Raw genomic sequence first — 14,011 nt, 5'->3', positions numbered from 1 at the left:
CACACACACACACACATACACTCAAAAAACAACAGCAAATTTTTGCTGCTTGTTCGAACTAATGCTGGGTTCCACATGATTCCTTCAAGTTGTCTCAACACAAATCATTTACGTTAACTTAATAAATTTACAAATTTAAGTTGATTGAACATAAAACAATTAAGTTATCCCCCATAACCTCAAGAATTGTGTTGATTAAACAAGCAGCAGCAAAAAAATAAATAAATAAAAAATTTGGAGTGTGAAACAGCACAGTTCTGCAGATTTTTTTTTGGAGGGGGGAACAATTGTTTTGTTCAATCTACTTAAATTAGTTACATTAACTTAATGACACACAAGCTGGAACAACAGAGAGAGAAATACACACAGCCGGTGCATAAATACACAGTCGTTGTTTTTGTTTACTCCATGTAGTTCTGAGAGCGGAGTTGCATATTTTGATTTTCTCAGACACATCAAGGTAAGTGCATGAACGTCACTCTCACACACTTTACTCTGATGTTATAGGGGAATTACCAACCTACGTCACACTCAACGTCAACCGTGCATACCGGTTGCAAAAGACAAATAGCAAACATGTCAGTTTGTGCGGTAGGATGCCAAAATCGAAATGCCAAAACTTAAATTTTACTCGACAACATCTACCCACACTGCTTTTAATGCCAACCGCAGATGTCTTTGGCTAATAGCCATCAGAAGAGCTGAATGGAGTGAGGACCTAACTAAAAATGCTGGACTGAATCATACACATTACTCGTTTTTGATTGCAGCAATGATTTCAGCAAAAACAGTTCAATACGGTGAATTAAACTGTGGACACTGAATGCTTAGAATGAAATGTAATGTAAGTTCACATACCCTGTCATACAGGTGCAGTTTTCTGTCAGAATGCAGTTGTTTTGCTTCTTGATGATTACCCAGCCCTTGTATAGCTCCGTCTTCTTTCCTTGTCTTTGGCTAGGCAGAACCTCGGTTTTTAGCACTACAAAGTTTTGAATCTGATAATCATGGAACATTATTTCTTACACATGACCACACAGAACAACATTGTAGGCCTTTAGCCTCTCTTTGTAAAATCACTTGGAGTTTCAATGAGATAGTTATATATTTCGGGCTGGATGCTTGGCCATTTCGTCTTATCCGATATCCATCGGGAGGGTGATATTGCAAATGGACCTGTCAGACGAACGCCTCTCACTTTAACGTCAATTTTGCTGAATAACTGTGCTTATCACTGGGTGACAAGCTGTTATAATACACTGAAAGCATTATGTAAATAATATATATATATATATATATATATATATATATATATATATATATATATATATATAATATGTAATCAACATAACTTATCTCTAATACAACAACAAAGTCTGTACCACAGCGGATGTCATTCCCTCGCTTTTTTTTCTGCAACCTTGATGCACGGGCATCCTGAATGTTTACAAACCAGTAATTCTGATGTAAAACTGATGATCAACAGCAAAAATGACAAATTTTGCCTTTCCCAACAAGGAAAACCACCAACAATCAAGAATGCATGATGATATGCTGTCATGGTTTTGCAATCAAAAAATGTGGTTATAATGGAAGTCAGTAAGGCAAAAACAGCCATCAACAGTAAATTATGGAGGAAAAAATTTAAATCTTATGCTGCACAAAAACTAACAGTGCATCAAAGCCAATATTGTTACTAATCTTTCACATGTCCAAGACTGATAAAAGGTTTTTAAAAGTCCAGTCCACAACTACTTTTTATATTGAAAATACGTCATTTTGCATGTTTGTTTTCACCAAATCAGTGACATCATGTATGAATTTGGCAATTAAAGAGTTAAAATCCTGTAATTTTCTAACCAATTTAGTAGTTTCCATAAGGACGGAGGATGATTAACAGATTTATGCAAAAAAAAAAAAAAATATATATATATATATATATATATATATATATATATATATATATATATATATATATATATATTTATCTGATGCATACAGAAGCTGGAAGAACAGAGAGAAGCACACACACACACACAAAAGATGTTTGCTGCTTGTTCAAACTACTTATTTGAAATGAGCCAAAATAACAAGATTTTTGGGGGGAACGTAACTGTTTTATGTTCAATCTTCTTAAATTAGTTACATTAATTTATTAACACACAAGTTGGAACAACAGAAAGAGAAAACACACACACACACACACACGTTCATACACATAAAAAAAACGATTTTTGCTGCCTGTTCAAACTACTTATTTAAAATGAACTGAAAACAATTCTGGAGATTTTTGGGGGAGAACTTAACTGTTTTATGTTCATGCCACTTAAAAAAGTTACATTAACTTAATGACAAGCTGAAACAACACACACATACACACACACGTCCGTACACCAAAAAAGTTGTTTGCTGCTTGTTCAAACTACTTATATAAAATGAGCCGAAACAACACAATTCTAGAGATTTTTGGCAGGAACTTAATTATGTTCAATCTAACTGGTTACATTAACTTTATGAATTAGTGTTGGGACAACATGAATGAATTGTGTGGAACCCTGCATTTTATTACAGTGTATATCCCCGGTGGGCACTCACATAGACATAATGATGTTTCTACTATACAAACCATATATTCTCTCGCCTATACACTCAATAATATAGCACTTTGGTTGAACATGATTTAATCATGCACAGTGAATCCACATGATTACACCACATTATCTTAATAATGCTGGAAGATTTTAAACCAGCTTAAAATATGTGTTCATTTAACATCAAAACTTGAAGTTCAAATATAGAAATATCACAGGAGGGCTAACAATATTAACTTTAACTGCAAATGTATTTGTTTACTTGAGCTATTCTTGTTTTAACTATACGTATAATTGTTTGTTCATTATTTTTGCATTGGACAATGCTTTTAGCAATACTGTGCAAGTCTTGCCATTATTTTTGTTTTGATTTGTGAGAAAGAGGGAAGACACGGTGGCTCAGTGGTTAGCACTGCATGTTTGCATGTTCTCCCCCTGTTGACATGGGTTTCCTCCGGGTGCTCCGGTTTCCCCCACAGTCCAAACACATGCGCTATAGGTGGATTGAAAAAACTAAATTGGCCGTAGTAGTGTGAATGAGAGTGTATGGATGTTTCCCAGTACTGGGTTGCAGATGAAAGGGCATCTGCTGTGTAAAACATGCTGGATAAGTTGGCAGTTCATTCCGCTGTGGCAACCTCTGATGAATAAAGGGACTAAACCGAAGGAAAATGAATATGAGAACGACAGAGAGATCCCATACCGTCAGTTAGTTCATATATGAACCACACACACTCTGGTTATTATCCTTTATTTTCTTAAAAAACAAAAACCTGATCACTTCTTACCAAAGAGTATTAATCTCATTCCCAGCATCCTACTTATTTAACATCAAGGAACAGGGGGTTTCTACATTAAAATAGTGGGCAAGAAGGATCTTTTAAAAGTCACACTAAAAACAAGCTCCTTTAAAGGACTTTCCATTACTTAAAATCAATTCTTGGGGGCATAAAATCTTCATATATGACTTTACATTACACAAATAACATCACCGAACTGCATCACATGCACCTGAAACATTCATGTCAAGACGTCACTTTTTGAAGACGAACAAAAGATGTGCTTTCATCAGGGTTAAAAAAAATCGAATGTCAAAACAGTCATGGTTTTGATCTCAGAAATTGCATATAGACAGACAAACGCATGGCTTTGAGTTTCGTGTTCGGTAAAACCCACAGATCTGCTTCATCAAAGAGTGGCTGTTGACAGGACGAACTAAATGAGTGCGCCATTATTTAGAATACAAACAAAAGAGACTTGGATGGAGGTGAACATGATGATTTGTGTAACTAAGAGTGAGCATAACTCGTGTGCGTCTGTGTGAACTTGTTTTGTGGCTCGTTTGGAGTGAGGATCATCAAAAAACACATCGTGACAAACACATTGAACTTGGCTTGAGAATAATAAATAAATATCAATAAATAGATGTGTAATAAAAAAACACTAGTGCTAATGTGAGGGTGAGTGAGAGAACGTGATGGACGAAAAACAAACTTGTGCTCTGTGTTTCTCAGTTGTGGGAATCAGAGGTCAACTTTTCTTGGATTTTGTGCAGACAGTTGGGAAGCGTCCTGACAGTCTTTAGGTGGCCAGTCGTGCGCCTGAGCGAGAGGATTCCTGCTAATGACCAGCTGCAGATGCTCTCCGGCCTCCGTGATCAATGGCACAGCTAGACAGCAGTCAAAATCACGAGTCCGCGCATGATTGACCTGTAAAAAAAAGGTGGAAAAGTTAGAAAGTTTGAACTGTACTTGGGATAGTCTGACCAAAAATGAAAAATTGATGTTCATTTAAATCACGCTCAAGTCAAACAAGATTTTTTTAATAATTATTTTTTCACGGTTTTCACCTTTATTTAATAGGGCAGTAGAGAGTATTGACAGGGAAGCATGGGAGCAGAGAGAGGGGAAGGATCGGCACAGGGCCGCGAGGCGGAATTGAACTCGGGTCGCATGAGTCGACGCACTAACCACTACACCACTGGCTCTGACGTAGTTGAGGGTTTTTAACCTAGCTAAAACAGAGGGCAATGAAGTTACAGATTTTTTTTGTTAAAGTCTGCATGAACCAGAAACTGCAAATTTTTTTTTCATATTGTGATTGTGATGCTACATGAAAAACAGTGGGCGTGGCTTGTTTTTCTACTTCAAGCTGATTGGATGTTGTAAAGTAGGTATTTCATTCAGAAAGATTGGGAAATGGGTTTGGGGGGAGTTAATACAGCCTAACAGACTCCCCCTGCTGACCAGTTCTGTTTGTTGTCAAAGCTGACACCTGGAGGGGTGTGGTTAAGTATGTTAGCCACGCCCAATACCTCAGACAGATGCAATCTGAGAATTTAACTGAAAACTAACAGGAAGTGCATTTTCAGATTTAAGATAACAAGGGCACAGGGCGACGCGGTGGTGCAGTAGGTAGTGCTGTCGCCTCACAGAAAGAAGGTCGCTGGTTTGAGCCTTGGCTGGATCAGTTGGCATTTCTATGTGGAGTTTGCATGTTCACCCCGCGTTCGCGGTTCCCCCACAGTCCAAAGACATGCGGTACAGGCAAATTGAATAAGCTAAAATTGTCTGTAGTGTATGTGTGGGGATGAGAGTATGGGTGTTTCCCAGTGATGGGTTGCAGCTGGAAGGGCATCCACTGCGTGAAACATATGCTGGATAAATTGGCGGTTCATTCCGCTGAGGCGACCCCAAAGTACTAAAGGGACTTGGCCGAAAAGAAAATGAATGAATAACAGGGGCACACTATTTTCTTCCTCTTAATGACATGCACAGATGAATTGTTCACCAAAAAACCAGCAATGTGAGCTAACAAAATCACATGATTAGTTTTGATTTTATTTGTACTTCAATAATTATGCATTTCTTTTTTATTAAGCAGCATTAATTTCACTCTGCTTATCTCCAGTGAAAACTGATTGGATAAAATGCCCATAAACGTTTTTTTTTTACGCTCACCATATTGAGCGTATTGAGTCTAAAAAAGCGTGTGCAAAGCATGAGGTGTGTTGCTTCCATCACCATTTTCTCGCACTCCTGTGGCGTCTGTCATTGAAAGAACCATCGATTAGCAGAGGATGACAAACTGACAAGCCACTGCTGCAGCTCTGATACAAGTTTTACTTGAGCCCTGCTCACACTAAGATTTCAGCCACGATTTTGTCATCTGAGACAAATTTGGGAAATCCTAAAAGATTCCTGAAATCCTAGGCTGAAATCTATTTAGTTTATTTATTTCTAAAGCGCAATAAAACAACAGTTGCTGACCATTGTACTGTACAAACCTAAATGATCAAAAAGAGACAGCAACAGATAAAACAACACAGAATACCTCCAACATACCACACAGCATCCACGATAAAGAACAAGACAGCAGATAGCTACAATAGGATCAATTTCCCCCAATTTAAAAGCTTTTTCTAGGAGATGTAGTTTAAGTTTCCCTCTGAACAAAGATTCATTGGAAATTGTTCTAATGGACATAGGTAGCCGGTTCCTCATTTTAGGACCTACTACAGAGACAACTCAAGCTCCTTTCTTCTTCCATTTGGATCTGGGAGCTACTGGCATTTTCTGGTTTGATGACCTTATACATCTGCCAGATATTTTAACAGTAATAAGATTAGAGATAAGTCGGAGCCTAGCCGTTTGATACCTTAAAAACATGCATTATGATCTTTGATCGTTGGTTTAACATGCTAACGGTTAGCCGCTTACTGCCCGTTGCAATCAGATTTTTCCTCTGATGAAGTTCTGGCAGTGTCAGAAGATTTCAGACACTTTCCTGCAGTGTGACGACAGCTGAGACGAGCGTCAATCCAAGAACCAATAGAAGCTCTGAATCTGATGACGCAATCCATGCGACAATTTAAACGGCCGCAGGGAAAATGTCCGAAAGTTTTTCTTTCTGGTTTTATTATTGAGATGTGCCGTGCGCAAAATTGCAGCTACAGATTGTTTTCGTTTGCTGTGAGGAATCATTGGTAAAGTCTAGATCGGATATTCAGTCGGCCGGAAGTGCGATATGCACATTAATATATAAGCATTTTTTATGACGCTGTATAACAATAATTAATTTTACAGTACTGTGATGGTTGGGTTTAGGGTTGAGGTGGGAGTAGGCGTTAAAAATACAATTTATTGGGTAATTTAATAGATAACATAAATAATACTCACTACAACTACTGTTTTAACATTACTGTGACGGTTGGGTTTAGGGTTGGGGGTGGGAATAGGCGTTAAAAATACAATTTATTGTGTAATTTAATAGATAACATAAATAATACTCACTACAACTACTGTTTTAACGTTACTGTGACGGTTGGAGTTAGGGTTGGAGGTGGGAATAGGCATTAAAAATAAAATTTATTGGGTAATTTAATAGATAACATAAATAATACTCACTACAACTACTGTTTTTTCGTTACTGTGACGATTGGGTTTAGGGTTGGGGTGGGGGTAGACTTTAATAAAATACAACAAATGGGAAATTTATTAAATTATAGAAATAATTTTCGTTAACTTCCGGCCGCAAACGTATCCAATCTAGCAACAACTGGAATCATTTCAGAACGTGGCATAGTGAAAGCGTCACGAGTGGATGACATTAAACTCAGGGGGCAATTTCTTCCATGTTTGGCGCATCTTCATTGTCGTTCAGTTTGCCACAGCGGAATGAACCGCCAGTGTTTGGGTGCTTTGTTTATCTGAGGTAATTACCGTTTTAATGAAATGAGTCACATGACTCGCAGTGCACTTGCGGCATTCTGAAAAAGTTGAGATATTTTCAACTAGGTAACTATTTCTCCGTGCAAGCTGTACACCTCCATTTGAAATAACAAACTTGCACGCTCAAAAGATGTGATTGTGAACGGCCCCTTATTAGGTCAAAGATACAGTAAAAACATCAATATTGTGAAATTTTGTTTAAAACAAAACTCAGTATTTTTTTATTGAATATATTAATAATAATAATAATAATTATTATTATAACAATGTGTTACAATTGTTCACATGATCCTTCAGAAATTATTCTAATATGATCATTTGCACTGAAACATTTCTTATTATCATTAATATAGTAGGAAATTAATATTAAATTAATATTAATAAAACATTTTTGCTTAAAATTCTGTACGCAAACCACTTTTTTTCAGGATTCTATGATGTATATAACTTTATATATTTTTGTAATATCTTTATTGCCACATTTGGTGAATTAATCCATCATAAATTGGTCAGTTTTCACAGACAAGCCCTACTATCAAGGAAATTGGTATATAAGCAAATTCACCACACAATCATTTCATATGGAATAACAAGAATGTTTTATTTGAAAGCAAATCTTTATTTTATCAGAATTTGTTCAATAATGGTATTTTTTTAGTGAGGCAGTTAATTAACCCCTATGGATATTTCTTATCTTATACTGAATTTCTTCAAAAAATTTATTACCAGTTAAACCGAGAGAATTCACTATTGTTTTGGTCGCAATTCCAAAGAGTGTGGTTTTTCTTTTAACAAACTGTATTCCAGAAGGGATTAGCATAAGTTATCCTTGTGCTAACATTTTCATTGAAAGTATTGATGTTTTAAAACAACAGTGTAACAATAAGGTTATAAGGAATGCTCTCTGCTATCTGTCTCTACCTACAGCAAGATATTTTTGGCTTTCATTATTTGATATTTCTTGGGTTAAAGCTTGGAAGTGGACAAAAAAAGTTGTGCATAAAAAACTAAATTAAATAGTGTCTTACAAAATACTTGATAGAACTTATCCTGCTAAACATGTTTTGGAAAGAACAAACTTAATATTTCATATATGTGTGGTCAAAAAAAGGACCTATTTTGCATCTTTTTTTCTTTGGATTTACTCAAGACTATTTTGGAAAGATTTGGAATTGTTTATTAACAAAACAAATAGGATAAAATTGTTTATATGATGTACTATTATATTCTGACAATGAGAACTTGAACTGTAATAGACAACATATTTCGGATTTATGATATTTGCAAAATCCCATATAGATAAGAAAAAGTGGGCTCAATGTAAACCAAACATTCCCATTTTATGAATGACTTCTAATTATATGTAAATCTTTTAGAACAATCACAAAACAAAAAAGCACTGAAAATATGTAATGCTCTGAAAACATTTAATTTCATGTAAGTGTATATATATTTTATATTTTTCTCTTTCTGAAATATATTTGAAATGTAATACCTCTTGTTCTTGTGGCATTATCTAATTATTAATAATAATAATAATAATAAATAATAATACTCCATTATTGGTTGATGAAAGTTAAAAACAAAATCCTTCTGTCCTCCTTAAATGCAGTTAAATGAAAAGTTTCCAGCACACAGTTTATAAAAAGTGTGAGTAAATGTTGACATCTCCCATTTTTGGTGAACTGTCCTATTAAGAAAAGGTCAGGTAGGATCAAGCATCACCTGCAGAATCCGGTCATATGGACGTAACCCAGCCTGATCTGCAGGCCCATCCGGACGGATCATGTTCACATAAACACCCTTTTCCAGCAGACCGTCGGACACACTGAACCCAAAATCCCTGCTGTCGGCGTCCTTCTGAATGCCGATCTGATGGAGAAAAAAAAAAAAAAAAATCAGGCCATCAAAAGCAAGAGTTCGAGACGTGATAACAGCTGCTGGAAAGTGAACATTACCTTATGAAGCTCTAGTGGCACTGACGGACTGTTCTCCTTCAGGTCCTCTGGTGTGTTCACGGAGGTCCTCTCCGGGCTCAGTTCCAGAAATTTGGTCTTGCTTTCATTCTGCTTCTCGAAGTCTTCTCCCAAACTCAACGTGCTGCCTGACATTATTGTAGCCTACCAATAATAAATATATTTTAAAAACATGAGATTTCTAAGAAGAGACAGAGATGCTGGATGTTTTTGTTCAAAGTAAGTAATTAATTATCCAAAATAAATCAAATGAAAAGATTGGTTGTCACAAGTACAATGTTTGATGTTTAGCCAAATGCTGTGAAAATGAAGGGATTCAGGCAGTGTCAGATTTGGAAAAATTCTCAAAGATAGAAGTAAAAAAGCAGCAGTCTAATGGGACTTTAATATTTTCTAAATTTAATTAGCAAATTTGTATATGTTGACAATTATAGCACATGTAAGACGATAAGCTATAATAATGGTTTTCTTTATGGAGGGTGAAAATATCCTTTTATCATTTTTATTTTTTGGTTGCAATTTATTGTATATTGTGGTAAAGATTTTGGTTCAAACTATTTAAAATAGATTCATAATGTAAACAAAAATTGGTTGAACATTACATGGTAAAGATTTTTGTTAAAAGTGTTTGAAATTTAATATTGTGGTAAATATTTTTGGTTGCAAATTATATTGTTATTTCACTTGAAATAGATTCGTAATGTGAAAATTGTTAAAATTTTAATATCATAGTCGAATATTTATTTGAAAATTTCTATAAACAATTTCTTTGAAAAGTATGTAGTGATAAAGATTTAGTTTAAAACAATCTGAAAATTATATTGTCAAATTCTGTTAAAATTACTATTGTGGAAAAGATTTTGGTCAAAAATGTGGAAATAAGTTATATTGTCATAAAAATTTTGGCAAGTATAATCTGAAAATTATTAATACTGTCAAACTTTGTTAAATTATGGTAAAATAAATTACTGTTTGAAAAATGTATTGTGTTCACTGTGTAAAGATTTAGGTTAAAACTATTTGAAATCAATTTATAATGTGACATGATTTGTAAATGAAATAAAATTACCTATTTGACTTAAAGTTATACAGTATATTTGAAAATTATATTCATTGCAATAATTTTGGTTGAAAATTATTTTGCGTTAAAGATAAAAAAAAATATTGAAAATATTATTCATATTTTCAAAATGTGGTAGAAAGGATTGTTAAATTACTACTGAAATAATTTGTAAATAAATGTATAAATAAATGTTCAATATTGCACAAATTTTATTAGAAAATTGTACACATTTTTAAAAGTTTGAATAAGGATGAAAGTTAAAGTTATATTTCGGTAAAGATTTAAAAATTAATAAAATCTTCAAGTTTGGTAAAACAATAGTTAAAAAATACTATTTTGCAAAGGAGTTTGGCTAAAATTATGTTAAAATGATTCATATTGTGGTAAAGGTTTTGATTGAAAATTTATATTGTGCTATGATATGTTTTCTTAGATAGTTTCTAAGAAAATAAATCAGAGAGCTACTACAAAATGAACACGGGCTGCGTCCGAAATTGCATACTTCCATACTATACAGTGTAGTACACTAAAAACAGAATGCGAGCAGAGTAGTACTGTGTGTCCGAATTTATAAGGTGCATCCCAAATCGCATACTTATACACTATTCTATGCCATTTTGTAGGGCTATATTGATGTGCATTTGACTTCCAGCCAGCCCTGTATTCTATCTAGACTTTACCATGGGAATGAAGTGACACAACTGACTAGGGTAGGTCACTTGATGACAAAATGGCGGATTTAGTACGTCTGAGTTCAATTCATACTACTTTTCTAACGGATTAGTAGTACACTTAAATTCAAATCCAAGACCTAAGAGGCGATTTCAGACGCAGCCACTGTGTTTTAATCCTCCACAATCAGCACATACAGTAAAACTTTAGCAGTCCACATATGGTAAATCAAGTGTTTAACTGATTCTCAGTTAGCTTTACCTCAAGCTCGCGCAGGATTTCTGACTGACCGCAGGTCTCCAGGTCCTGAAGAGCTTGTGACCAATAGTTCTCCTGAGCGTCTGTTGTACTGTTGTAGATGTGGCCGCATGCGGGACTGACAGATCTGTGTCAATGCAAAGCAGCCTGGGTAATGTAAGGCCAGGTGTACACCATTGGAAACGGAGCTCTCTCTCATTCTCTCTCTGTCTTTATACTGTATGATTGAACAGTCACTGTAAAAGATCCTCCTCAACTACAAGAAAAGCGGCGGTTAGAGAAAGAGAAACACACACTGTCTGAAGAGGCCGTCAGCTAGTTCCAGCGATAAAACAACAGAAAAAAATGAGCGATAAAAAACAGAAGCAGACAAGGGCGGATGACAGCGAGTGGCCCACGGATGATTAGTAAGGCAGACGAGAGACAGAAAACCTGAGAGAGAAATAGAAAAAGAGAAGAGTAGGAGCATACAGAGGCTGACTGTGGAAGAAGCAAACAGGCTGGTGGATTCAGTGCTGGACAGCGAGCATGTTTAACCACTGAAGCAATGTAAAGATGCGTGCCAAATGTACTGTTGAAGTCAGAATTGCTAGCCCCCCTGAATTAATAGCGACAAAGTGACACTTAAAGGCTTAATTAGGTTAACTAGGCAGGATAGGGTAATTACGCAAGTCATTGTATAATGATGGTTTGTTCTGTAGACAATTGAAAACAAATATTGCTTAAGGGGGCTAATAATTTTGACCTTAAAATGGTTTAAAAAATAATTAAAACTGCTTTTATTCTAGCCGAAATAAAACAAATAAGACTTTCTCCAGAAGAAAAAATATTATCAGACATACTGTGAAAATTTCCTTGCTCTGTTAAACATTTGGGAAATATTTATACAAATGATAAAAATAAAAATTTCATAAGAGGGCAAATGTTTTTGACTTCGGCTGCGCATTTCTATACAAAAAGCTGCACCATTTTGGAAAAACTGACGTAATCACACAGCAACTGGTAACTTTTTGATTTAGTGGCTAATTCATATTAATTTGCACCATCTCAACTGTACATTTTAGTACTATAGTATTTACCGATCCTCCAATGAGAGGTAGATTTAGGGGTGAGGTTTTGGGTCATGCCTATTTTAAAAATGTTATTAAATTAAAAATTCTATGTTTTAATACAAGTGAAATCTGTATGAATTTTTCTGACAATCCGTTAAAAAGTTTAATTTCCTCAGGAGATCGGGATAGAAAAACCTTTTTGTTATTTTAAATCTTTTAATAGACAACTAAATATCAATTGTTCAGTCAAGGGTTCAATCTATTTAATTTATGCAAATATTCATTCATTTATTTTCTTTTTGGCTTAGTCCGTTTATTAATCAGGGCTCGCCACAGGGGAATGAACATACACTACTGACAATTTAGCTTACTCAATTCCTATAGCGCATGTCTTTGGACTGTGGGGGAAACCAGAGCACCCAGAGGAAACCCACAACAACACGGGGAGAACATGCAAACTCCACACAGAAATTACAACTGGCCCAGCCGGGGCTCGAACCAGCGAACCTCTTGCTGTGAGGCGACAGTGCTAACCACTGCATCACCGTACCGCTCTATGAAAATATTATATTACTAATTTAAAAGATGATGTTTAACTTCCTCATGAGATCTGGATGGAAAAACAGTTTTTTTTGGATATACAATTTTTAATAGACAACTAAATATTAACCAAATTCTATCTATTTTACCCATTTTCCTTCAATTAGGTCTCTATTTTAGAGGTCGCCACAGCGGAATGAACCGCCAACTATTTTGGCATGTGTTTTAAGCAACGGATGCCCTTCCACCTGCAACCCATTACTTGGAAACACCCATACACAATCATTTGCGCACACACACTCATTCACTACGGGCAATTTAGTTTACCCAATTCACCTATAGCGCATGTCTTTGGACTGTGGGGGAAACCAGAGCACCCGGAGGAAACCCATGCCAACATGGGGAGAACATACAACTCGGGACTCGAACCAGCAACCTTCTTGCTGTGAGGCAACAGTGCTTACCACTGAGCCACCGTGCCAACCCTTCCATCTATTAATTTTATGCAAATCTTATAATACTAAATTAAATATTTAAAATTAAAAAGCTCTGCTTGAAAGCTGCTTGAAAAAAGATTCAGAGGCTCGTTATTTAGTGACAAATACATTTGCTTTTAAACGCATTGCATTTTCAAACTACTGGCATAACAGTAGCCAGGTTTCAATCCTAATGGGAAGTAAATAAATCTTTTAAAAAATAAATAAATAAATGAAAGCCCAAATGGCAATTAGCTGTGTTTCCATCAAGTCATTAGAGTGGCTCACTGTAGTATTGGTAACCTAGCAACCAACAGTAAACAAGGCAAGCATAATGGAGACAGCTGATTGGTCACGTGGGTGTAATCAGTTTATTTGTCAAATGTGTTTCTATCTCCCATTATTTGCATCAACTCTTTTTCGGACAAATCCAAAACCACCTCAAGCTAAATATAATAAATCCTGATCTGTCGAACTATTTTAGTGTAATGTTACACACCCCTAGAAGTGTATACACATTTACCACTGTTCACAATTTGGTGGTCAGATTTAAAAAAGATATAATTATGTTTATTTAGGAGGCAATCCTTCATTGGGTCAAAATGTAATATTTGATGAGTTAATTTGATCAGTCAAGACGATAAAAAAGATGT

The 14,011-nt window shown here is 35.4% G+C and overlaps 1 protein-coding gene across 3 annotated transcripts in view; it reads right to left on the bottom strand.

Annotated features, from left to right (window-relative positions):
• Positions 1 to 3,327: 3,327 nt before the first annotated feature.
• Positions 3,328 to 14,011, bottom strand: part of grip2a (glutamate receptor interacting protein 2a) — a 101,777-nt gene continuing 91,093 nt past the window's right edge. For 2 of the 3 annotated variants that reach the window (XM_056464091.1, XM_056464092.1), the window contains exons 21-24: positions 11,294 to 11,417; positions 9,280 to 9,441; positions 9,047 to 9,193; positions 3,328 to 4,300 (exon numbers count right to left, since the gene is read on the bottom strand). In XM_056464091.1, the coding sequence (XP_056320066.1) occupies positions 4,115 to 4,300; positions 9,047 to 9,193; positions 9,280 to 9,441; positions 11,294 to 11,417 (619 nt within the window). In that variant the 3' untranslated portion in view covers positions 3,328 to 4,114. The other variant, XM_056464093.1, reaches the window with a different exon arrangement.

This window comes from Danio aesculapii, chromosome 8 (assembly GCF_903798145.1).
Source record: "Danio aesculapii chromosome 8, fDanAes4.1, whole genome shotgun sequence".
In the NCBI taxonomy this organism is placed as follows: Eukaryota; Metazoa; Chordata; class Actinopteri; order Cypriniformes; family Danionidae; genus Danio; species Danio aesculapii.
The sequence above is the reverse complement of the archived record's forward strand: the minus strand, read 5'-3'. Positions and strand labels throughout refer to the sequence as shown.